Source organism: Nannospalax galili, unplaced genomic scaffold (assembly GCF_000622305.1).
Source record: "Nannospalax galili isolate Female #2095 unplaced genomic scaffold, S.galili_v1.0 scaffold216, whole genome shotgun sequence".
In the NCBI taxonomy this organism is placed as follows: domain Eukaryota; kingdom Metazoa; phylum Chordata; class Mammalia; order Rodentia; family Spalacidae; genus Nannospalax; species Nannospalax galili.
In genome coordinates, this window is record NW_008339003.1 from 3,671,677 (window position 1) to 3,695,561 (window position 23,885).

General features: G+C 38.3%; 1 protein-coding gene across 29 annotated transcripts in view; it reads left to right on the plus strand.

The window, feature by feature from the left end:
• Positions 1-21,968, plus strand: part of Ank2 (ankyrin 2) — a 675,290-nt gene extending 653,322 nt beyond the window's left edge. For 12 of the 29 annotated variants that reach the window (XM_029563867.1, XM_017798338.2, XM_029563883.1 and 9 more), the window contains 9 exons: positions 3,164-3,295; positions 4,191-4,334; positions 6,232-6,502; positions 8,432-8,723; positions 12,588-12,680; positions 13,134-13,217; positions 13,702-13,866; positions 15,242-15,424; positions 19,711-21,968. In XM_029563867.1, the coding sequence (XP_029419727.1) occupies positions 3,164-3,295; positions 4,191-4,334; positions 6,232-6,502; positions 8,432-8,723; positions 12,588-12,680; positions 13,134-13,217; positions 13,702-13,866; positions 15,242-15,424; positions 19,711-19,725 (1,379 nt within the window). In that variant the 3' untranslated portion in view covers positions 19,726-21,968. The remainder of the gene's footprint in view (positions 1-3,163; positions 3,296-4,190; positions 4,335-6,231; positions 6,503-8,431; positions 8,724-12,587; positions 12,681-13,133; positions 13,218-13,701; positions 13,867-15,241; positions 15,425-19,710) is intronic. The other 17 variants (XM_008833735.3, XM_008833741.3, XM_008833738.3 and 14 more) reach the window with 8 other exon arrangements.
• Positions 21,969-23,885: the final 1,917 nt, after the last annotated feature.

Genomic DNA, 23,885 nt, shown 5'->3' on the forward strand with positions numbered 1-23,885 from the left:
AGGGATTATATGGAGTATAATATTGTATAACTGTATTAATTCAACTGTAAACCTAAAAATTTACAGCCAATTTTAAAAGAGATGCATCTTAGCTCAGGAAATTGTTATTGAATATGTCAATGCTCTTGTAATGAAATGCTTCTTCTAAGTATGTGGTTATTAAATAAATAATTAACTGGAAAAAAAGATCTGGAAATGAATAGGAGTCAATAATGTTTTTAAAGAGAATTGATAATTTAGAATAAATGACTGGAAACAGTAAGAAGAGGCATTTTCTCTATTTCAGTTTTAGAATCGTATTGAAATACTCATCAGACATTTAACTGAGGGATTTGAAGGAGGGAATGATGCCATAATATTCCTGGTTAATATGATATATATGTATTATTTTCCTTAGATATATATGTACCCATACACATATTAAATGTGGTAAGTATAAATTTGCTGAAAATGTAAACCTACTAGCTAAATAAAATGAAATGAAAGGAAAATTAAATATAATTCACACTACTTCCAGAGTACAATTACTGGTAAAAGATGTTTTTAGTGTTAAAGGATGTTGTCAAGCTGACAGTACGTTCCTCTTTTACACACACAGATGCCTGCACACACCAGAATACAAGCATCCATATAGAACATTAATGGTAAAATAGAGAAACATTTTGACTTCTGTCCTAGACCAATTAATGCTTCCTAGACTTTTCATGCATATGGCATCAAATCAAGAAAGGAGTCAACCTGATCTCCATACTATAGCTACAACCGGTGTTTATGCACATATCCAGAAACAGGATAGCTGAGGCTTTGTCAACCTACCCAGCACCATACCCTTATAGAAAACCAAGTCTCCTCACAGCAGCTATTAATTATCAATAGCTCTTTAACTAGGGTGGGGCTTCATGCATCCCTCCTCCATCCATACTGGGATTATGTCTGACTTAAGTTTCCACAGGTCTTGTGCATACTGTCACAACCACTATTGATCCATATGTACCCTATTGTGTCTGAAAAACTGTTTGTAGTCATCCACCATCTATGGCTTTTAAAATATTTCTGCCCTCTCTTCCATAACAAAATCCCTCAGCCTTTGGGGAGGATTAAGATGTAGACGTTCCATTTAGGTCTAAGCACTCCACAATCTTGTTCTCTACATGTTGACGAATTGTGGTCTCTGTGCTAATTTCCATCTACTACAGAAGAAGCTTCTTTAATGAGAGCTGAGAGATGCACTAATCTATAGATATAAGAATAAGTCATTAGGAGTTGGTTTAATAATAGTGGTAGGATCTCCCTTACAGTCTGTGACCTATCTAGCCACAGATTCTTGGCCCTGATAATGGTTCTATCTGGGGAATGAGCCTTAAATCAATCAGTGTTGAGTACTCCAATAACACTCATGCCACTATTGTACAGTGTGCCAGTTGTTGTTCACAAAATTCACAGCTGGGTTCACAGGGTTATCCTCCAAAAGAGTGCATAGAACCTTCTAGCACTTTGAAAGCCAGCCAGAAGAGTTAAAGTTTCAAGGTCAGTACCAGTTCGATTTCTTCATGTTCTGTGACTCAAGTATGTATTGTCTTAAGTAATAGGGTTTTACTGTCAAGCTCTGGAGAGCAACCAAGAGCAATGATAATAGCCAGAAATGTTGGGGTGGGAGGATATGGGATCCCACTGGAGCAACAACTTTAAAAAAAGTAACCCATTCCTGTCTCTGGGCTTTTTATTTGGGAGTCTGTTGTGTCCAGTAGAGCTATTGACACTCTGTTGTAACTCCATTTAAACTTTTTATACATGTATATGTATATATTTTAGGAAGCTTATGTAGCAATAGGTTTCCATATTATTTTTCAAAGGGCCTTTAGTGTTAGTTATCCCTTTCCATGCTCCCTCCTCTATCCCATCCCGCATCCCCCTGCCCATTTAACCCTTCTTGTTCCATTATTCCTCTTTTCTCTTTTGTATTGTTGCATTTTCTCTCCCCTCCCTTGAAAGCCCGATTCTCCATTGCCCCCTCACTAGCTTCCTGACCTCTATGGGTTTTCTGAATGAAACACACATATCTAAAAATTCAAAGCTAGTATCCATATAAGAGAAAAAATGTGCAACATTTGGCTTTCTGCATATGGGATACCTCACTCAGGATTTTTTTTAACTCCTTCCATTTACCTACAAATTTCAAAATTTTGTATTTCTTAATAGCTGAATAATAATATTCCATGTCTAAATGTATGTGCCGTAGCTATTTTCTATTGCTGTAATTAAAAACACATTGATTAAAAACAACTTGGGAGTGAAAGGGTTGATTTTATCTTATATCTCCCAGGTCATAGTCTACCACAGGAACTCAGAACAGAAACCTTGAGGCAGGAACTGAAGCAGAGACCATGGAACAAATGCTGTTTACTGACTTGCTCCCTGGCTTGTGCTCAGCTTGTGCAGGAATGGTATCCCCACAGTGGGCTGGGCCCTCCCATATCTCTCAGCAATCAAGAAAATGCTTCACAGACATGCCCACAAGTCAGTATGAAAGAGGAAATTCCCTAGTTGAGGTCCCCTTTCCAAGGTGTGTTAAGTTGACAGCTGAAGATATCCAGCACAGTACCACATTTTCATTACCCATTCATCAATTGATGGATATTTAGGTTTCCATTTCCTGGTTATTGTGACTACAGCAGCAATGACCATGAATGAACAAGTGTCTCTTTAGTATGGTGTAGAGTTCTTTAGGTATTACTCAAGAGTGGTGTGACTGGATCACGTAGTAGACCTAGTTCTAACTTTCTGAGGAATCTCCACAATAATTTCCACAGTAGCTGCACCAGTTTGCACTCCCACCAATAGTGAATAAGTAGCCCCTTTTCCTCACATCCATGGCAGTATACGAGTCACTCCTAACCCAGGTAGTTAAAATAATACAAGGCCATATGATTTTTCACATCATGAAGCAAAGTGTAGAGACTCAAACTTGATTGTTGTTTTGGTTTGGTTTGGTTTGGTTTGGTTTGATTTCTTTGGTCTTTTTGAGACAGGGTCTCTCTGTAGCCCCAGCTGACCTCGAACTCGCTATGTAGATCAGGCTGGCCTTGAACTTACAGAAATCTGCCTGCCTCTGAGACTCAAACTTGAAATCAGTGTGTTGACAACGTAGTATTTTCTGCTCTAGAATTAGCAAGAGAACTGGATTTTACTGAGGAGCAAATTCACCAAATTCGAATTGAGAACCCCAACTCCCTTCAAGACCAGAGCCATGAACTTTTGAAGTACTGGCTGGAAAGGGATGGGAAGCATGCCACAGGTAAGTGGTGAATGCTAAGTTACAGATGTTAGACTAAGGTGGAAATGGCTTGCCCAGTAATCTTGTTCTTACAAAATCAGTAAAATAAATGCTCAATGTAACCAATTTAAAGAACTGAGAAGAAGCTGCCATCATTTCTAGAATGTACTTGTGATGTGAAAAGTCTTGGACAGAATGTTTGTGAGCAGTATCAACTGTTTAGAAATGATACCAGTAGCAGCTAAGAGAATGTCATCAAGACCTAGAATTTTCTAAGTGTTGGTTGGTAGGCAGTTTTGTAGTTGTTTATTGGAAGTGCATTGCCTTCAGTTTCTGTTTTCTTCCCTCCCAAATAACTTAGGTGTAGGGGGGAATAACAAGTAAATATTCTTTATGTTGATTGATATGCAGTATTTTTATCACGTAGAATAAAAGAGGAAGTGTGGTGGACTGTGTTCACATACTCCCAGCATTCCTTTCATATTTCCCTAAATGTCTGCCTGTAGACCTCTCACTTACCCTACAGTTTCTTTTCTCCATATGCTTCACAAATGGAGATTTAGCAAATCAAAACATAAGAACATTCAGTTTAACTTAAATTCCAGATTGTCAACAAACATCTTTCAATATAAATATATTCTATGCATTATTTGAGATATTTTAAAAGTCTGTATTTTCATCTAACATCCAGATTGGTCTGTATCCTGTATTTTATCTGGCAATTCTGATTTTAGGGCTTGTACTGTATTGTGTGGTATATAGAGCTCTATTTGCTTCTATTTACAAGGTCCTAATTAGGCTTTCCAGTTACCTATATGAATATCGAAAATTTTATTAGTTTCATTTAATTAAATGAAAGATAATTTTTTAAAAGCACAACTCAGTTATAATGAATACTTCTCCTGTAATGTCTCAGATATCATCCTCATTGAATGCCTCACCAAGATTAACCGGATGGATATTGTACATCTCATGGTGACCAGCACAGAACCTCCCCAGGAGCACATCAGCCACAGCTATGCGGAAATTGAGCAGACCATTGTGTTGGACCATAGTGAAGGTCAAGTGATGTGGGAGGAGGGGAATGCAAGTCATGAGCTAGACTTACTGCCTTTGTGTTTTTTAGGAAGCAGATCACAGTCTTTGGCCATCAAATATTTGTTTCCTTACTTCTTCAGATTCCCTTTCTGTTTAGCTGGTGCCCCCACTGCTCATTCTTCAATGTCTCATTTGCAACATGGCTCCTCTAGTTCCTTTCCCTCAGTTCCCTGAGGCTACTTCTGATATTTACATTTTTTGTTGTACATTAATCACAAATTTCTATGTTTTCAACCAAGGCTGTGCCAGTACTAGTAACTGTACAGCTGTACAATTTGTGTACTGTACTACTTAAAACATCATACTTCCTTTTTTATTTCTGTACTAATAATTCCTCAGATCCATTGGAACTTGCTGCTTTGCCACCTTTCAATATTCTATAATTCTCACTCATTCTCTCTCCTCTCTTCTCTCTTTCTCTCTCTCTCTATCTCTCTCTCTTGCTCTGTGCCTCTCTCTCTCTGTATGTCTCCCTCCCTCCCCTCTTCTTCCCTACCTTTCTCTCTTACTCTCATTCTTTTCCTTATCTCTTTCCCCCCAATTTGTACTTTATCTTCTTCCTTTAAATCTCAAATATTTCTCCTCTCCCTATTTATTCCTAGATGATGACCATTCTTCATATTTCCTAGAAAAATAAGATTATAAGCAAATGTCAACATTCTTCCACTATAAACTCTATCAAGAAGAAGCATGTGTGTGGGCATGTCCTACGGTCCCTTATGTCACAAAGTGCTAAATTTCTTTATTTTGATAAAGCCATTATAGCACCATTTGTACTGCATTTCATTCTCTATTTACATAATGACAGCTTCACTCCAGAAAGTATCCATTTGGATTTGTGTAACTAGAACCATGCTCAAATGGCATTAAAATACAATTTGAGAAATCCCGTCTTTAAAAATAAAACAAATAGGTCCCATCACTGTATGTGCTCTTCCTTTGTGGATTCTGTAGGAAACCTTTTCAACAGAAGAATTGGAATTTCCTTTCTCCATCTCTCCCCTTCTCTTGAAGACTCTCTAGTAACTCTTGGCCATCTTCTCAAATTCAGTAGTTTTCCCTTCATTGCCAGATCTCTGTGCTCAAATTTCTTCACACCTTGGAAGCAATTATTTGAACAAAATAATTAATGTCTTCTTTATTCAACCCCCCACCCTTTTTTTTTTTTTAGATTGGGTTTCCTTATAGCCCCAGCTGGCCTACGACTCACTATGTAGACCAGGCTGACCTCTGTCTCATAGAACTCACCTGCCTCTGCCTCTGCCTCTGCCCCGAGAGTGCTGGGACTAAAGGTTCGCCACCATACATGGTTCAATTCCTTAAAAAATTTTTTTTTCTTCATTTACTTTCCACAACACCTTCCTCTTCCTCTACTAGATCTTTCAGTAACTCAACCATTGCTCTGGAAGTAATGAAATTCCTTAGTATTACATGAGTTTCTACATAAGAAGAATACTAACCACAGAGTGTTGTACTGAGGATTAAGCAGTTAATATTTGCAGGGTACTGAGTAGCTATTGAGACTATATCATTGTTGACTATCCCTCTTATACTATCACAAGACACTCCTGCTTATCATTTGGATTCCTTCATGCAGTTTTCTCTCCCCATTTCCTTTCCAAACTTGTTTAACGCTGAGGAAGTGCTCTCAATATTCACAGAACACTATGAATCTGACCTGATTCCTGCTCACCTGGGCTTCCTGAGCAGATCAGCATCCTGAAGTCAGACACAGCATCTTGCTCATTTTCCTAACCCATGATTCTATTTCAAGACTTGGAACACAGCAGTTCCTTAGTAAAAGTCCCCTTAATATAAGTGAGATCCCATTAAAATTTTACATTATTCCCTCCATCCAGGGTTCTCAGTACTTCAAGAGGAGCTCAGCTCTGCATGGCACAAGCAGAAAGAGAAGCAAGGTGCTTCTGGGGAGAATGAGTCCCGTGACCATCCGCCCATCGTCTCAGAAGAAGACATTTCTGTTAGTTATTCTACGTTTCAGGATTGCATTCCCCAAACTGAAGAGGACAGCTCAGCAACCGCAGTCTCTCCCCAAATGCACAAGGAGCCAATTCAGCAAGATTTCTCAGGGAAAATGCAAGATATGCCTGTCAATCAGCAGGAATACTTGTGAGTTGCAGAAGAAAGCCTGTTAAATGCAGTTCAAAGAAAGCTGACATGACAGGGTACTGGGTCCATATGTGAATATTTCAAATAATATTAAAATGACCCACCTATAACAAATGAGACTGCTGTAGAAAAAGACTGAAACATTTAAGATACATAATTGTGATGCTGTTGTATGGCACAGCCCTGCCTGAGCCAACATCCACTTCTGTGACCTTGGACAGTCCCAAAGTACTCTGAGTCTGAATTTCCACATCTACAAATTATGATAATTATATACATACTGCTTATTTAATAGAACCAGACACCAAAGCTAAGTCTGTGAATGTACTGTTGCAATGTACACCTTTCTGTATAACAGGCATTACTTATAGGTTTGCTACTCCTCATTTGCTCTGGAATGCTCCCACTCAGGGGTCCACTACCATGGCTAACTGTTTGAAGTCTGAATAGTCAGTGTTTACAAATAGCAGCCCCCAATATAGTTCAATAAAGTTATGTTCCAGTTAACATTTATAAAAATATAAATGCAGCACAAATTATTCACACAGAATACAAAGCGATTAAAATGAGATGGGACAGGGATATAGTGAGCATAGGGAAGAGTTTTATAGAAAGTGTACGGTTAAAGGAAGTTGTAGACCAGCACTAAGCTCAGAACTTAAGCACTGGGCTTTATGAATGTGAAGAAGAGAGCTGCTTAAATGGCACTAGCTGTCCGGGAAATGAAAGCAGATCGTGAGAGAGGCAAATGTAAGAACAGTGTATCAAGAGTTCACAGGCCAGAACTTCCTTTGACATTGAAATTTGTTCTCTGCTTACTGGAACGTGAGAAGAGAGAGAAATTACATGAAATGAAACAAAACCATCTCTTCCTCTCAGGCTCCCTCCTTCCCCTTCAGCTCATAGAGTTCAAGGGAGAACATACAGGAAAGGTAACAGGAAAAGAGAACTGTTTGGGGGCATTTATTATCAGGGACATGACAGAAAACTGCACTAAATACAAAATGAGAAGCAGAAAAGGCAAAAAATGTTCTTATTTAGAAATTGAGTTTTTTTTTGAAAGGTTGCATGGGATTTACTTCAAACTATAGCAGTAGAAAAAGTTTCAGTGTCAACAGATCCCTCCATCAAATAATAGATTTTCAGAAGTATATTTTCAGACTCCTTATATTCATAGTTATACTAACTATATTAACATGGAAATTTATTTCATTATGCTATGTTTTAATCCTTGCTTCCAAAGCATTATTTACAAACCCGTTATGCAAAACTCTCCAAATTTTTTTACATTTATTCATTTAGTATGTACATGAGCACGTGCACTTGTACATGCCATGGCACATGTGTAAGCAAGAGTACAGCTTGGGGAAGCTGGTGCTCACCTTTTGCCATGTGGATTTCAAGGATTAAACTTAGATCATTGGGCTTGGCAGACCATGTGTTTACCTGATGAACCATCTCACTGCTCTTCAAAGCTTTAATATGACATCGAGGTCTAATGTGGGGCTGGAGAGATGACTCAGAGGTTAAGAGCACTGGTTCCTCTTACAGAGGACTCAGGTTTGGTTCCCAACACCCATAAGGCAGCTCACAACTATCTGTAATGCCAGGTCCAGGAGATCCAATGTTCTCTTCAGGCCACGGCCGTTACACAACACAGATACACTTACATACCTGCATGCCAAACACTCAGACTCATACAATAAAAATAAATTTAAATTTAGAAAAATCTGATTATAACCTTCTTGCTTTGTAGAAGCTAGAGTATATCACTCCTTCTTTGCCATATCCATGAGCTGTAACTCCATACTATATCTTATAGTACTCTTTTTCTTCGTATTTCTTTCTTGACCAAATTTATTTATTTATTCTCTAACTTGCACAGGATAAATGCAAATTCTGAGGTATAATTTGGCTTTTGTGTTCCAGTGTGACAACCCCAGTAACAGAAGGGTCAGAGACTCAAAAGGCCACAGCAGTTTCTGGCTCTCCCAGCAAGACTTCTGAAGAGATCCATACCCCTCCTAAGGAAGAAAGTCTGTACCTCCAGACTCCGGTGTCCAGTGAGTGTGGTGGCTCTCCCATTGTGCAAGAACCTGATGAGGATTCTGAGCCCAGAGAAGAGAGTTCTCCCGGGAAAGGCAGCCTCCTGATAGTGGAGTCAGTCCATGACCAACCACAGGCCTTCGAAAGACTTGATGGTGATGCAGCATTTCAAAAGGTCAGGCTTTCCTTCCTCCATGTGCCCTGCCCACCAGAGGCAAAGCTACAAAACTTCTTTTGGTTTCCTTTTCTCTAATGGTTTATTTCTTTTACTTTGAAACTAAAAAGCTTGCCAGATAAGTTAAATTGAGATATGGGAAACCTTCAGTCTTTGATAACCTGAGAGCTGGTAAATCTAGAAGAAACAGTACACGGTTCCAGTGTTAGCTATTTGGTTATAAGCCCTAATTTCATCATAAGAAATCCTTCTGCTAAGAAAAATGAACACTGTAGTGTAGTGCAATAGCAATATAGTGTAGCTTTGCAAAGTTAGTAGTTAGGTGTAAAGGTTGTGATAGCATTGAAAGAAGCTCTTGAAAGTCTGTGAGTATGACTCTGAGTCAGTGGTCCCATGAGATCTGCATGGGTTATCATCTGGAGATGAGCACACCCACTGTGCATTCCTGGGGATTAGCTCTCAAACTTTCCTCAGGAAAGTATAATGTGTGTGTGTGTGTGTGTGTGTGTATATGTGTGTGTGTGTGTGTGTGTACGTGTATGTGTACGTGTACGTGTACATGTACATACAACACTGCATGTGTAGAGGAAAACTCTTTAGGAGTTAGTTCTCTCTTGCCACCTTGTGAAATCTGGAGACCCAACTTAGGTCATTAGGTCTGCATACAAGCACCTCTGCCACTGTAATATTCAAATTAGAATTCCTTAGATTTATTTTAGGAATAACTTAGAAAAAGAACATTATACCTAAACGGACTGGTATTTTTTACTGACCAAATGCTTGCTAGTGATGTGAGATTGTGTTACAGTGTGTCTTTTGTCATAAAGAGAATTTTAAAGTTGTAAGCAGATGTGTAGACTTTCTTAAGAGATATATTTAAACCACTGATTCTCAAAATGTGGCCTTTATAGTTCATATGCCTAAGATTGATTGAAGAGTTTGCTCCCTCTTCAGAACTCCTCAATCTGAAGAAAGCCCAGAGAATGGAGAGGTAGCACATATACATTTTAAATAGCTACCCAGCTGACTTTCTTCCACAAAGAGATGTGAGACTCCATTACATGTAATGCCTTTTAAATTAAATTAGAAATTATTTTTCTTTTGAAATTTAAAAGTTTCAAAAAGTATTTTATGTTTAAAAGCATTTTTAAAGCATTATTGTAAATGACTCAGTGATTAAGAGCTGCTCTTCCAGAGAACCTAGTTCAGTTCCCAGAACCCACATGGCAGCTAACAACTGTTCATAACTCCAGTTCCAGGGGATCCAACAACTTTTCTGACATCTATGGGCAGTGCACACACATAGTTCACTTACATACATGCAGGCAAAAGACTTATATGCATAAATTAAAAATAGAATAAATAAATAAAACACTATAAAGCTTAGTAGTAAAATATTTGTTATAGAAAAGAATTGAATTTGTAGGGGAATATAATACAGCACATTTTTGGATTTAAGATCTGCTTTTTTTTTGGTCTTTTGGAGACAGGGTTTCCCTGTAGCCCTAGCTGGCCTGGAACTCACTTTGTAGACCAGGATGACCTTGAACTCACAGAGATCCACCTGCCTCTGCCTCCCGAGTGCTGGGATTGAAGGCATGCACCACCACTCCGGCCTTAGATCTGCATTTTTTTTAAGTTTTTAAACATTTATTTTTATTCTATGTATATGAGTGTTATGCCTGCATGTACATAAGTACACTCATGCCATGCAGTGCCCTCAGAGGACATAAGAGGGTATCAGATCCCCTGGAACTGGAGTTGTGGGTGGCTATTAGTTACCATGTGGTTGCTGGGATTTGAAACTGGGTCTTTTCCAAGAGCAGCCAGTGCTTGTAACATCTGAGCCATCTTTCTAGCCCCTAAGATCTGCACTTTTATTTTGTGTATATAAGTGTATTGCCTGCATGTATGTAGGTGCACCTGTGTGCAATGCCTGCAGAGGTCAGAAGAGGGCTTCGGATTCCCCTGGAACTGGAGTTGTGGAAAGTTGTTAGCCACGCTTGGGTGCTGGGAATTGAACACAGGTCCTCTGCAAGAACAGTCACTGCTCTTTACCACTGAGCCACCTCTCCAACACCAAGATCTGCATTTTAAAAAAATTCACTCTGGGATGACATCTGAGATGAGAATTTATATAAAATAACGACTGAATGAAGGAAAAATATGAATAAATGAGCACCATGTTCTAAATTTGGCAGTTATCTTAAAGAATTAGTTCATCCCATGAATGGACTTTTACTCCACATTTGTCTTTGCACAAAATTATCATCTCAAGTTCTTGGCCTAAATGAATACTAGTAAAATGTTTCATACATCTACCTGGGCTTAAAAATTACTAAAGTTAGCCTGAGAATCCATAGGCTAAGCAACATAATAGGATTGAAACAATCATTTGTGAATTTATATAGTTAACATGGGCTATGCAGGTAAGTAAATTGTGGTATCATTTTGTGTTCCACGTATTTTACACAAGATGGTTCTTATTTTTACACATTTATTTAGTTTATTTCATGTGTATGTGTGTGTGTGGCTGAATATGTATACCATATATGTGCAGGCAGTTGTAAACTGCCAAGCAGATGCTGGGAATTGAACTGGGTCCCGGAAGAACAGCAAGTGCTCCTAACCACTGAACCATTTCTCCAGACCCCTACAAGCCTGTTATTTTTGATGATTTTCAAGCCATCTTTCATAAGCTTTACATATTGACCCCTAACTTCTCATGACATTAACATGTACATATAATTTTAGTTGCTTTTCTTGCTGACTATATTGCTTAGCAGTAGGTTCTTGATTGTATTTAATTTATAATTTAGTCTTTAACTTATATGTTCTTCTTCAGAAGAGAATGTAGAGCTACATCTTGGGTATTTTAAGACATATTATGCCAATTGAGTTCACTTTTTCCCTTTTAAAAGTGTCATTCCAAGCTGGTCATGGTGGCCGACCACTGTGATCCCAGTACTCTGAAGGCTGAGGCAGGAGGATCACAAAGTTTCAAGCCAGCCTAGCATACACACATAGCAAGACCTTATCAAAAAAAAATATGGAAGGGAAAGAAGGAGGAAGAGAGCAGAGAAGGGAAGGGAAGGAGAGGGGAGGAGAAGGGGAAGGGGAACAGAAGGAGGAGGAGGGGAAGATGGGGAAGGAAGGGGAGGGGAGGAGAGGGGAGGGAAGGAAGGAAATAGCATCCCATTGGGGAAAAAGTTGACTCTGTATATGATTCCTGAGACAACTATTCTAAAAAAATTATGTTCCTAGCCTCATCTCCTACTTTGGGCCAAACTCACTAAATCATATTATTCTCTGTTTCTCTGGAAAATGAGTCTAACATTGTTCAAGGCCTTCAATTTTTTATGCCAGGGTGATAATTCCAAGCCTAAACAAGAATGTCCATAGCTTGCAAGTGCTAATTGTACTTTTTTGGGTTCTATATTTTCTCACAGCTATTTATTGGGAGTTTAGGATTAGAATTGCAGAATTTCTTTTTTATTCAGTGAACAAAAATACCCTATATGGTTATTGAAGCTTAAGATCATACTTATTTTTCCTCTGATGAGTTTTTCCATGAAAGCTTCCCTGAATGGAGTGTTCTGAATACAATGTGGACAAAAGTAGGAACCAATAGCAAAATCATTTTTTTAGCATATTAGACAAGTGGTGCAACCAGGTTTGGTGGCATACATCCATAATCCCAACACCAGGACGATTGCTACATCTGTAATCCTAACACCCAGGAGGACTGCAAACTCAAGACAGGCTGGTCTACCAAGTGAGATTCTATCTCAAAAATATTTTTTAATTAAATTTTTTAAAAATTAAAAAAGTGAAAAAACAATGGTTCTTGCATGCTTCCACCAGGAGCTAACAGAGGAATTAGGGGAACTGGAGGCCAGCTCTGATGAGGAGGCCATGGTAACTACCAGGGTTGTCCATCGGAGAGTGATTATCCAGGTACCCACTGTTAAATTATTGCATGCCAGGGACGGTTCTGTCCTTGTCCTAAGAGAGTGATTGACCTGGAAAAGTAGAAGTTTGGCATGCTGCTTAGGTAATGCATGCCATGGAAAGTAGATCCCATTTCATTTACTGCTAAAAAGGTTTGCAGTACGCTTCCAAAAGCCAACATACAAGAACAAGATTAGGCTTTTTCAGTTCTACCCACCTCTCCTCTTGCTAACTGCTTTTGTTGTTTAATAAGTTTTACTGAACTTTGGAAAGATTCTCCTGAGCATGTTCTCACCTACCTGCTGGTTTTCTTTGTTAAGTTAACTGACGGGATTTTGCATCTCAGCAATGCTTCTCAATATCACATCTGGTTTTCTAACATTCCTCACATTAAAAATACTTCTACATAGTTCCTCTGGTACCAAATGCTGAAGTAACCCTTTTCTTACAACTTTTTAGGGAGATGATATGCCTGATGTTCCCCCAGAAACTGTCACAGAAGAGGAATACATTGATGAGTATGGACACACTGTGGTGAAGAAGGTACTGGAAGGTGCTCTGTATAGAACTGATCTTAAAATTTATTATTAATGTGGTATCATAACTCAAAAATAAGATATAGTGGGGGCTGGAGAAATGGCTCAGTGGTTAAGAGCACTAGCTGCTCTTGCAGAGGACCTGGGTTTGAGTTCCAGCACCCACATAGAGCTAACTACTGCCTGTAAGTCTAGTTCCAGAGGATCTGGCACCCTCTTCTGACTTTCGTGGGCATTGCATGACACAGGTGCACTTACACACATGCAGGCAATACACTCATACACAGAAAATAAAATTATTAAATAAAGTAAAATAAGATACCAAAAAAAAAAAGGGGTGGCAGCACATACTTTTAACCCCAACACTCTGGAGGCAGAGGCAGGTAGATCTTTCTGAATTTTAGGACAGCCTGGTCTATAATAGCAAGTGCTATATAGTGAGATCTTATCTTTCTTTAAAAAAAAAGACACATACATGAAATGTATTTCAGGTTACCCGGAAAATCATTAAGCGGTATGTATCTTCTGATGGCACAGAGAAAGAGGAGATTATGATGCAGGGAACACCACAGGAGCCTGTCAACATTGAGGATGGGGACAACTATTCCAAAGTGATAAAGCGTGTGATATTGAAGAGTGACACCAAGCAGTCAGAGGTGAGGCCACCTAGCTCTGCAGGACTCATTGAATAGAAAGGGACAAAACAAAGCAGAACTACTGTGTCGGTCCCCTTGACTCCCATTTCTCCACATTATGTGCCAGTTGGTTTTTGGTTATACTATTTTTTCCTTTGTCATGATTTTGTGTAATTTTACATTAGCAAGCTTTATGGCCATTATACTTGTTGTCTTTGTTTGGTCAATTTCTTTTCTAAAAAAGATTTATTTTTAATTATGTTTATTGAGTGGCAGTTATATACATGATAGTGCAGGTGTTCTCAGGGGACAGAATCTGTCCCATTGGATTCCTTGGAACTAGTCTCATGGGCAATTGTCAGCCACCTGATGTGGGTGCTAAGAACTGAATTCTAGTCTTCTGGAAGAGCAGCAACTGCTCTTAACTACTATGCCATCTCTCCAGCTCCTTTTCATTTTTGTTTTCTATATAATTCATAATTGACCACAGTATGAATTCAAAAGTTAAATTTTAGAAGAATAAAATCCCGTTTTCTAGCCAGGCACATGTCAAGAAGAGAATGTGTCCAAATATACTGTGGTGCTTGGACCTCATCAGCACACCAACCTTCTGAAAGTCACTTTAGACAAGTGTTTGATAGTCAGACTTCTGCATTTCAGCGTATTAAAATTAAGATCCAGAAACTCCCTGATATATGGTTTTGTTTCTTTCTGTTTTACTTCCCTGTTTGAAGGATATCCTGATTTTCTTTGACATGCAATTTGAAATGCTCATGGGTTTTGAATTAGTTCATATCTTCAAAATCTTATGATGATAGCAGGTTGTCTTATTTTACTTTCTGATTGCTTTTTTTTTTTTTTTTTTTTTTTTTTTTTTTTGTCTTGTTGAAGCAGGGTCTCCCTGTAGCCCCAGCTGTCCTGGAACTCACTATGTAGACCAGGCTGGCCTTGAACTCACAGAGATCTGCCTGCCTCTGTCTCCCAAGTGCTGGGACTACAGGTGTGCGCCACCACGCCCGGCTTTCTGATTGCTTTTTAAGTTCCTCCTTTGGGAGTTGACTTTATCTTCATGGGGCAAATGAAACAACTTAAACATAGGAAGCACTTAAATGTAGGGAATCTTTTCAAGCACAGATTACCAAGTCTACATCGAAGTTGTCAGTTTCTTAAAAATGTGCCTGATAAGTTTTATTCAAATGACTCGTTAGGTGCTGCAAAGAGAGGCCTTAAACAGATATCACCAATTTTGATTATTTTTTTTCTGACTCCACTTTGTTCCTAAATGCTATTGTTTAGAAGTCTAGAATATATTGCAGTTTTTGTTTCTCAGCACAGAAAATTCCATTATTTCATCTTGCAGTCAGGAATTGTCTGTTGTGTGTCCTTCATTCATTAGGTAACATTGTCTGAACCCAGCATTTTGTCCAGTACCTCACAGTTTCAGGCTGAACCAGTAGAAGGCCGTAGAGTCAGTAAAGTTGTTAAAACAACAATGGTACATGGAGAGAGGATGGAGAAACACCTGGGCAACTCTAGCTTAGCCACTGACCTTCCTTCAGCCAAAGATGACTTTGAAGAGGTATAGAAGCATCATTTTGTCTTTTTCTGTTTCTTTTCCTTTGAGATTCATTTTGTGGTTGGTTTATGTTTGAAAAGAAAATTGTCATTGCATCATTTTATTCACCAGTTCATGGAAGATGTTAGGATAATTCAAAAGATCAAATTTCCTTTTGAACAATTTGTGTGGTTAAGTAATGTTTCCTCAACCTATGATGTTCTTCCATGTCACCCTATGAGCTTGAGCTTGTAAAAATTCAGATAGCCAGGATTCATTTCTGTTGGGGCAGAATTAAAATCTCCAGAATTTGGACATGTTTGTTACAATTGCTTGGCATGATGGCTTACACCTGTAACGCCAGCATTCAGAGACAGGAGGATTTCTGCAAGTTGGAGGCTAGCTTATGTTACATAATGAGTTCTGACCTGCCTGGGCTACATAGTGAGATTATATCTCCATAAATAAATATGTAAGCAAACAAAGAGGTAAATAAATGAAAGTTGAAGAAATGTCCTGCACTTCCAGTTAATAAGACGACAAAATAAAGATGTAAATTATCTTTGATAGCTAGTATCTTCAATATTGCCAATAATCAGCACTAAGGAAAACTAGGTGTCTTTTGAATGTCTTAACTTAAAATCATTTATAGTTAATAATGTTCTGGTTCTCAACAATTAGGAAATGGGTTATTAGTATCAGAACCACAGGCTCTTGCTATGATTCGAAACTCCAAAAATTCTGAAAAAGTAAAACCAGTTTTCTAAGTTAACAGCAAGGTAATATGACTCAGCATAAACCAGCATGGAATTTTACATCAAATGACACAAGCTGTGGTCAAGTTGATAAGACATGAAACTTCTTATATACTTAGATTGAAATTTCATGTTTTGTTAATGAAATAAAGTGGGCTTGATTATAGGATGCTCTCTCTATTACTTCTGGGGTATTGATAATATATAGTAAATATGTTGTATTACTTTTCTGAATTCTAAATTCTGAAGTGGGTTTGCTTCAAGAGTAGGTTCTTGCTTTCAAGAAGAGGTAGTAGATATATACAAAATATCTTTACTTTTGAAACATTTTGAGTTTGATCTCAGGGACTTGTTAAGTAAACTCAGTACCCATATTACATACTAGGAGTTGCTATTTGCCCTTTTAGATACATCTTTTCATCCTGTCAGAATTAGTAGAGCAAGTTTATGATCTATGGTTATGTCTTGTTTTCTTTTTTATTACCTCAGGCTTTCAGTTACACAGGTAGCCACGTGAAAGTCCACTTCCCCAGTTTAGTAGAGAATGAAATCCTGAATGAGGATGGATCAATAATTAAAAGGTTTGAGTTAAGCATGGGATGATACTTTGCCAACTAACATGATAAAAATAGTTTCTAATTTTAGAAAAGAAGGTCAGAGTCCCCAGATAACTTGATAGTCCTTCTGAGCTGCTGACTGTACTGTATCAGAGGCACTGATGAGGCACAGGTGTGTGTGCGTGCAGGCGTGCGTGTGTGTGTGTGTGTGTGTGTGTGTGTGTGTGTGTGTGTTGCAACTGGAGTGTCCACTGATGCTTTAAAATTAATACTGAGACACAATGATGGTGAGGCACGTGTTTACACAATTGGACTCCCTGGGTTCCAGCAAATTACCCATGTAGTTAAAGCCAAGCAGATGGGAAATACCATTGTACTGATAGATTTGGAGATGATATGAAGAGGAATCTAATGAGCTGCTCACAAATTAACTTGTAATTCATCATATCCAGCTAAGTCTTATTCTGCTATTGCTTTGAGTGGTACTTGTTTTTGGCTTTTAACAAACTGTTTCATGACTCTGCATGTGAATGTCAAGAAATGGGAGCATGTGTTTGATTTCAAATATCCTGAATGTACCTAACACTGCTGAAACTAGGAACTTTAGTAAGTTAAGAACATGTGAAAGTATGAGCAGACTTTTCCATGTGTGTGAAAGGTTGTTGACTCTGAAGCACAGTGAACTGCCCTGTTCCATCACAGATTTGATGCCTAAACTAGGCATTATTCTCACTTCTCTTGGTCCTGTAGCAAAATGGTAAGCATCAGGATTAATCAATAATTCTTAGCTTCTCAGTGAAAGATACAATGGGAATCCAAGTTACTATCGTGCTTTTCATCTCATTAAAAGAAGAGAAAGATTGCCATTTACAGTACCCCACAAGACTACATTAGGTTTCTGGAATATAGTACTTAAAAGAGCCAGATTAAAGATTCTGTCACAATTCTGCCCTTTGCTCAAATGTGAAACACAGTAGCAGCTATGAATTTAAAAAATACAAGTTTTCTCCTAAGAATTTTAAGAGACCACAAGGACTGGGGATAAAATTCTTCTATTCTAAATATTTAATTCTTTTATCCAGTTGTTCAGACAAAGCTGCACAACACTGAATGCTCTTCCATCACAGGATCTTCAAATTAAAATAAGTTTGAAGAGCAGTTGACTCACTTTCTCCCTACAGTGGTGGACTTTGAAGCTGAGGATAGAGACAACTTGATTGAGTTCCTATAGCAAGTCTATTGTGGAATTCTATTTATAGTATATAACACTTAATTTTACATATTACTGAAGTCATATTAATATATATATATATATATATATATATATATATATAAACATACTCACCTGCATAGACCTGAAGAAAAGTTAAGACATGTCCTGACTACAATCCTATCCCCTGACACCAAAGCTATAAAAATCATTCTTAACACCTAGTCGAGTCAGATCTTTGCCTTTTATGGAGGGAAGAAGCAGTAATGAATGTGAATAGTTAAAAACCATAATCTGGGGCTGGAGAGATAACTCGGCAGTTAAGAGTACTGGCTGCTCTTGCAGAGAACCTGGGTTCAATTCCCAGCACCCAATATGGTAACTAATAACCGTCTGTACCTCCAGTTCTAAGAGAATCCAACTCCCTCTTCTGACCTCTGTGGGCATTGTGTGGCACAGGTGCACTTATATACACATAAAATAAATAAATACTAAACTATTTTTTAGAAAGAAACCATAATGTGATTACAACCTCTAGAATCAAATTTGGCCATTTTGTCAAAGGAAATAAATTTAAGTTTGCCATGACATGCAAAATAACTCATGTAATATCTAAGAAGTCATGAGAGAGTAGGGCAAGGGAAGCCAAGGTGAGCTGGAAGTGCTGTGGATGGGGTAAGGTTTTAAAAGAGCATCATCGTAATGAGTATGTGGCACTGTTATGGTAGAACAGAACTTTTAGCTTCTAAACACTAAGAATTCATAAGGAAAATGAGGAATTAGGCTGCCAACACTGGTCCTCCCCTTTGTTGATTGGAAGGAAAGATACATGACTTCCTGTTTTGGATCTACATTGAGGAACCCTGGACCCTTAGCTAATGCTCTTTTGGTTTTATTTTTTCAGCTGAGGAATGTTGTCTAAATTCTCTAAGATTGGTTTTCCTTATTATAATAATTGTGCATGCTACATAAAACACATCCAATATATATTTGCAGAATGAAGAATTACAAGTTGTATGTGAGGAAAACATAGAAACAGCAAATTACAATATCTTTTTTAAGTAGGGATATAAGAAAATAACTGTATGAAATGAGTCAGTTACAACCTCTTTCTCAAGGAGCCAACCATCTGATGAAGCAGTGAAAGAGGGACCTGCTGACTGGTGTGGTAGGGTAGGAGAAAAGCACATGGAGGTCCTGAGGAGACATAGGTGACATTGGACTCTCGGAATTTCCTTCCCTTTCCTCTCCCTCCCTGTCCTTCTCCAAAGAAACTTCAGAGGCCTCATTTTTGTTAGTCCCTTTCTTGTATGTTGACAGACTATTCCAGTTTTTAAAGATTTATATCGTATGGAAAAGTTCTACTAAAGAAAAATTTGGGAAGGTTCAGGTTGAGAAGAGACTTGTAAAGATTAAACTGGCAAGTAAGATATTTTTGAGTGAATTAAAAACAGTTTTTCTTAGCTTGTTCTGTGTGCCTTTGTGGAATCATTATTTCAGCGTAAAGGAGAACCTTTTAGATCACTACAGCCTAACTGAAAAAGGAATGATGGCTTGGATTCTTTTTGAGAAAATTAGATGAAAACATGGTGTCATTTATTTCTAAAATTAAAGAAAATAATACTTATTCCAAAATATATTTTAAAGCCTTATGAGTCATTTCACATAGGAGAGAAAGAGATTAAAAGACACCTGTAGTCATTACACTAATAATAATACATGTGGAAGTAAGAATGTACTTGAATGTCAGGATAAAGAAAGCCTAATTCTCTGTTGTGTTTCCTGCAGGACAACAATGACTAAAGCCAGCACACAGAAGAGGGCTGTGGTGAAGGACCAGCAGGGGAAACACATTGACTTTGAGCATCTGGAGGATGTACCAGAAGCACTAGACCAGGATGACCTCCAGCACGATCTCCAGCAACTCCTTCGCCATTTCTGCAAGGGGAATGCAAAGCAGGAGGCCAAATGAGGGACTGCCCAGTTCTTACAGAAGAAACCACACACCCACTTAATATGCAATTTCCCATTTTCTTACAGGTGCCCTAATTAATGGAATCCTCTGATATCCACTCCTAACAAAAACAAAGCATTTTGTTTTGCTTCTCCCCAATTCTCTCTAAGCTAATTTGTGACCAAAGATAACATCCTTAATTCTGGATACTGTATCCACTACTTTGTGCATCCATGCTAACCTGGGAACTGGCACCTCCGTTGTTCTTTGCTTTTACACAAGCTCAATGAAAACCCATTAATCAGAAGAACTTCACCTGCAGACCTCTTCAAGTGGGAGAATCCTTTCCATGGATATCCATGTACAATGTATATAGCTGAAATGCTCAGATGAACAACAGAGTAAAACTAAAACCACTGCCTGTTATAACTACTCTGGGCACCATGGAATAAAAGCCTCTAGAAGTTGCTGAACAATGGTTAAATATTGTTAACACAATTGAATGACAATGCAAATACTTCAGACCTACACATGTCCTTAGCACTTCCAGCATAGCCATTGCTCCTTATCTTGAAGGATGGTTCCAAGGAGCAATCTCTGGTGCTGGTCAGCCATCATTAATGGCTCTCCAACTGCCACTTTAAGGGAGAGGGAAAAAGGAGCAGAGGTAAGCAGATCAAAACAACGAGGTATTCAGGTGGTAGAAGCTGCATGGGAGGCATTCTAGCACCTTCAGGTCCTTTTGATCATTGGCAGGGTATTTTAAAAGCTATAACTACTGTAGTTTTCCAGTCTCATTGCTGCTTTAGCAAACCGCACTGTCTTACTGGTGGTACTTTCTTCTGGCCACTTGCACTGTAGATAATTAATTGGAAACAGGATTTATCCACCACACAAAAACCTGAACATCTCCACCATGTTGAAGTAGTTTCTTTTTTTTTCCTGTCCCCATTACAGTTTATGTTTTCACTGATACTTGCATGTGACATTGAAACACACACACACACACACACACACACACACACACGAGACACACAGAGATATGCACATGCACACACACAAAACACACACAGAGAAAAATCATTCTTTTACTCACACTAATGGTTTTCAATCTTTCTCCCCACAGGGAGCTCTTTTCACTTTCCAGGTAGGTCTGCTTTTCAGCATGCAGACAATATCGAGAAATCCGGGGAGAGTTTGGTTTTGGCTAATTTTTTTTGTTTTTTTTGGTTCATTTATTTGAAGCCCAAATGCCCTTGGAAACTCTGAAGTGCATTTGTGCACTTTTCTGTTTGTTTCAAAGAAGGGACAATAACAATCTGAGTTATCCCCATTTCCTATTTCCAATTTCTTGAGTGATTGGAGCTGTGTAGCATTTTAATATATATATATATATTCACAAATATATTCATAAAAGCAGTATACATTTTGAATCTGTTATTTGTTAATGTATACTCAAATGAAGATGAAGTTTAAAGACATAGTCTATCCTCCAGGGATTGAACTCTTTCCAGTTCCATCTGGTTTCTTCCTGTTGTGCAAAACTGATTCACTGCTCCTAATGTCCAAAACAAGTATGACAAGTAATGGCACTTCATCATTTAACATTGCCAAGAGAGAAAATTTCCTGGGAAGGAGGTTTTCCCATAAGCCAAATCTCCTGCACCTCCAATGCTAGCACTTCCTGGCAGTTACATAGGAACACAGCATTGTGTGGTAGCCAAAGGATGGAGGCCCATGGCAAACTTTATGAGACATGCCATGGCTATCTTATTAAACCTTCACTGGAGCTCAAGAAAAGCCTTGCTGTTGTGTTATTTGCAGTGCAGATTCTGTCTGTGTAGCAACATAATGGTTATTCGCCTTTTTCAGTTTTGATTTTTGCTGTGTTATCAAAAAACTTGAATACTGTGAGAAGTGAATTTCCAGTTGATGAATCAGCATCTTGTTCCCATGGTGATAACACTAATTGAATATATCTATGAGGGCATGTATTAGTTATTGGAAAAAATACAACACATTAACAATACATAGCTGCAATGTTGTACAATGGCTGATTTAATTAAATAAAATGTACAAGTGTTAAACGTGGCAACAGTGCATTGTTCTTTATCACATCTATAATTTTAGGAGAGTAAGAGGTTGTTAAATGATGAGGTAGATACGAAGCCAACCAAAAGACATAAATTGCTGTTTTTCCTCTCAGATTTTTATTTTTTGTTTTCGTTTTTAGTGAGCACTGGATTATCCCATCATGGTCCTGCCTGAGGAAATTTTATTATTACTCAACATGGGAAAACAAAGATGTAATTTTAGATTTTACATATCTAGTAAACTAAAAGTAGGAACTTTTGAGGTTTTAAGGGGAAATGAAAATTGGATAATCTGGTCAGCAGCACAGGCCCCAAAGCCAGAAGGAATTTGGGGGGTTTTCTGTAAGGTGACAGCTGTCATAAAATAAAGCCTTTGGGAACAGTGATTAGCACTGGGGTTTTGTTTTGTTTTTGCATCCAGAGAACAAGAAATTATATGAATATATTCATACAAAGACAAGGCAGGAATATACAAAACTGAAATTATTTGTTTGGAGTTTTTGAGCCTTTGTTTTTAACTTAGTCTTCCTGGAGAGGGCTGGTCAGTTTTGTCTAGGTAGGGCTTATGCTTAAAGTAATGCTCTGCTCACACATAACCAAAGCCCACATCCGCAAGGAACTATTGGCAACTGATAGCTGCTGAGAGAGGGAGAGTCAGTTTTACTTAAGAGTGTGATGCCTGGAAGGTTGGCCAGGCTCCAGGGGATAGACCCACATCCAAGAGCATTTGGGGAACACAAATTAGACTCGATAGATCTTTAAGAGCTAGAGGAGGAGGTAGAACATGCATACATGTTGTAAAATATAATTTATACTTGTCAGTGTGACTGATAAATCTGTTGTCAGTTGTTCCCCATGTCTCTGTTGAAAGAGAGACTCTCCAGGCACCATGTTACCGCTGGATGTGTTTAATTCCGTCTTTCTCTCCCGCTTCCCATTTCTTCCTATCACATATTGTATAAGGGGGATGTGATCTAGTTATTATGGAGTAGAGAGATACTGTTAATGAAGTATTGTTAACAACTGACATTTTAGTTTTACAGCAATGTAGGGATGAGTCAGATATAGGAAAACTTCATAAATATACCTTTTCCCTAAAAGAGGAACATCTGTTCTATAACTTTAATGAAAAAATTTAGCTACTATGAACATAAATAATAAGTCCATGCAGGAGTTTTTAACAACCATATATGTAGAAGATACTTTTGGTGACCAACATGATGCAAATGAATTCATTCTTCTGAATCATTTTATTGTACAGATGAAAATTCCCCTCACTCTGCCACTAGAGAGCAGTAGGCAGTCAGCTGTTTGTCTGGATAGGCCACCTCAGGACCAAGTGATGAAATCACCTACCCCAGATTGGAAAATTTTTATTGGAAATGTTTTTCTAGTTCAACCTTTAAAATGTGGAAGGAGCTATAGATCTAGTGATTCTAAGACTTTTGCTACAGGCTTTGATTTACGCATCACACACACAATTAAATAAGTAGTAGTATTGAGAACTTCCTGTGGGCCAGAAACTATTTCAAGCTCTTTGCTTATATTATTATTTGCACAGCAAGCAGCAACTTTGTTACCTAATGCACAGAGAGGCAAAGTAACTTGCTCAAGATCTCACAGTTGGAATAGTAGGGTCAAAATGGTAGTGCCATGTTGGCCTGGTACTATGTAAGAACATCACAGTGCATCCACCAGACAGCTGTTGATCTCTGTTCTAACCTCCCTCCTCTCCCTCCTCAGCCTTCTCTTACACACAAACATGTATTCACACACACCACACACACACACACAAAAAAAAAAAAAAAAAAACCCACAGGCACACATATACCCCACAGGCAAGTTTAGTGGGCGTCCCCACTCTCAGGCTCCCCACTTAGCCTTTCTTCCTCATGAACTTCATGGCCAAGCCTCTC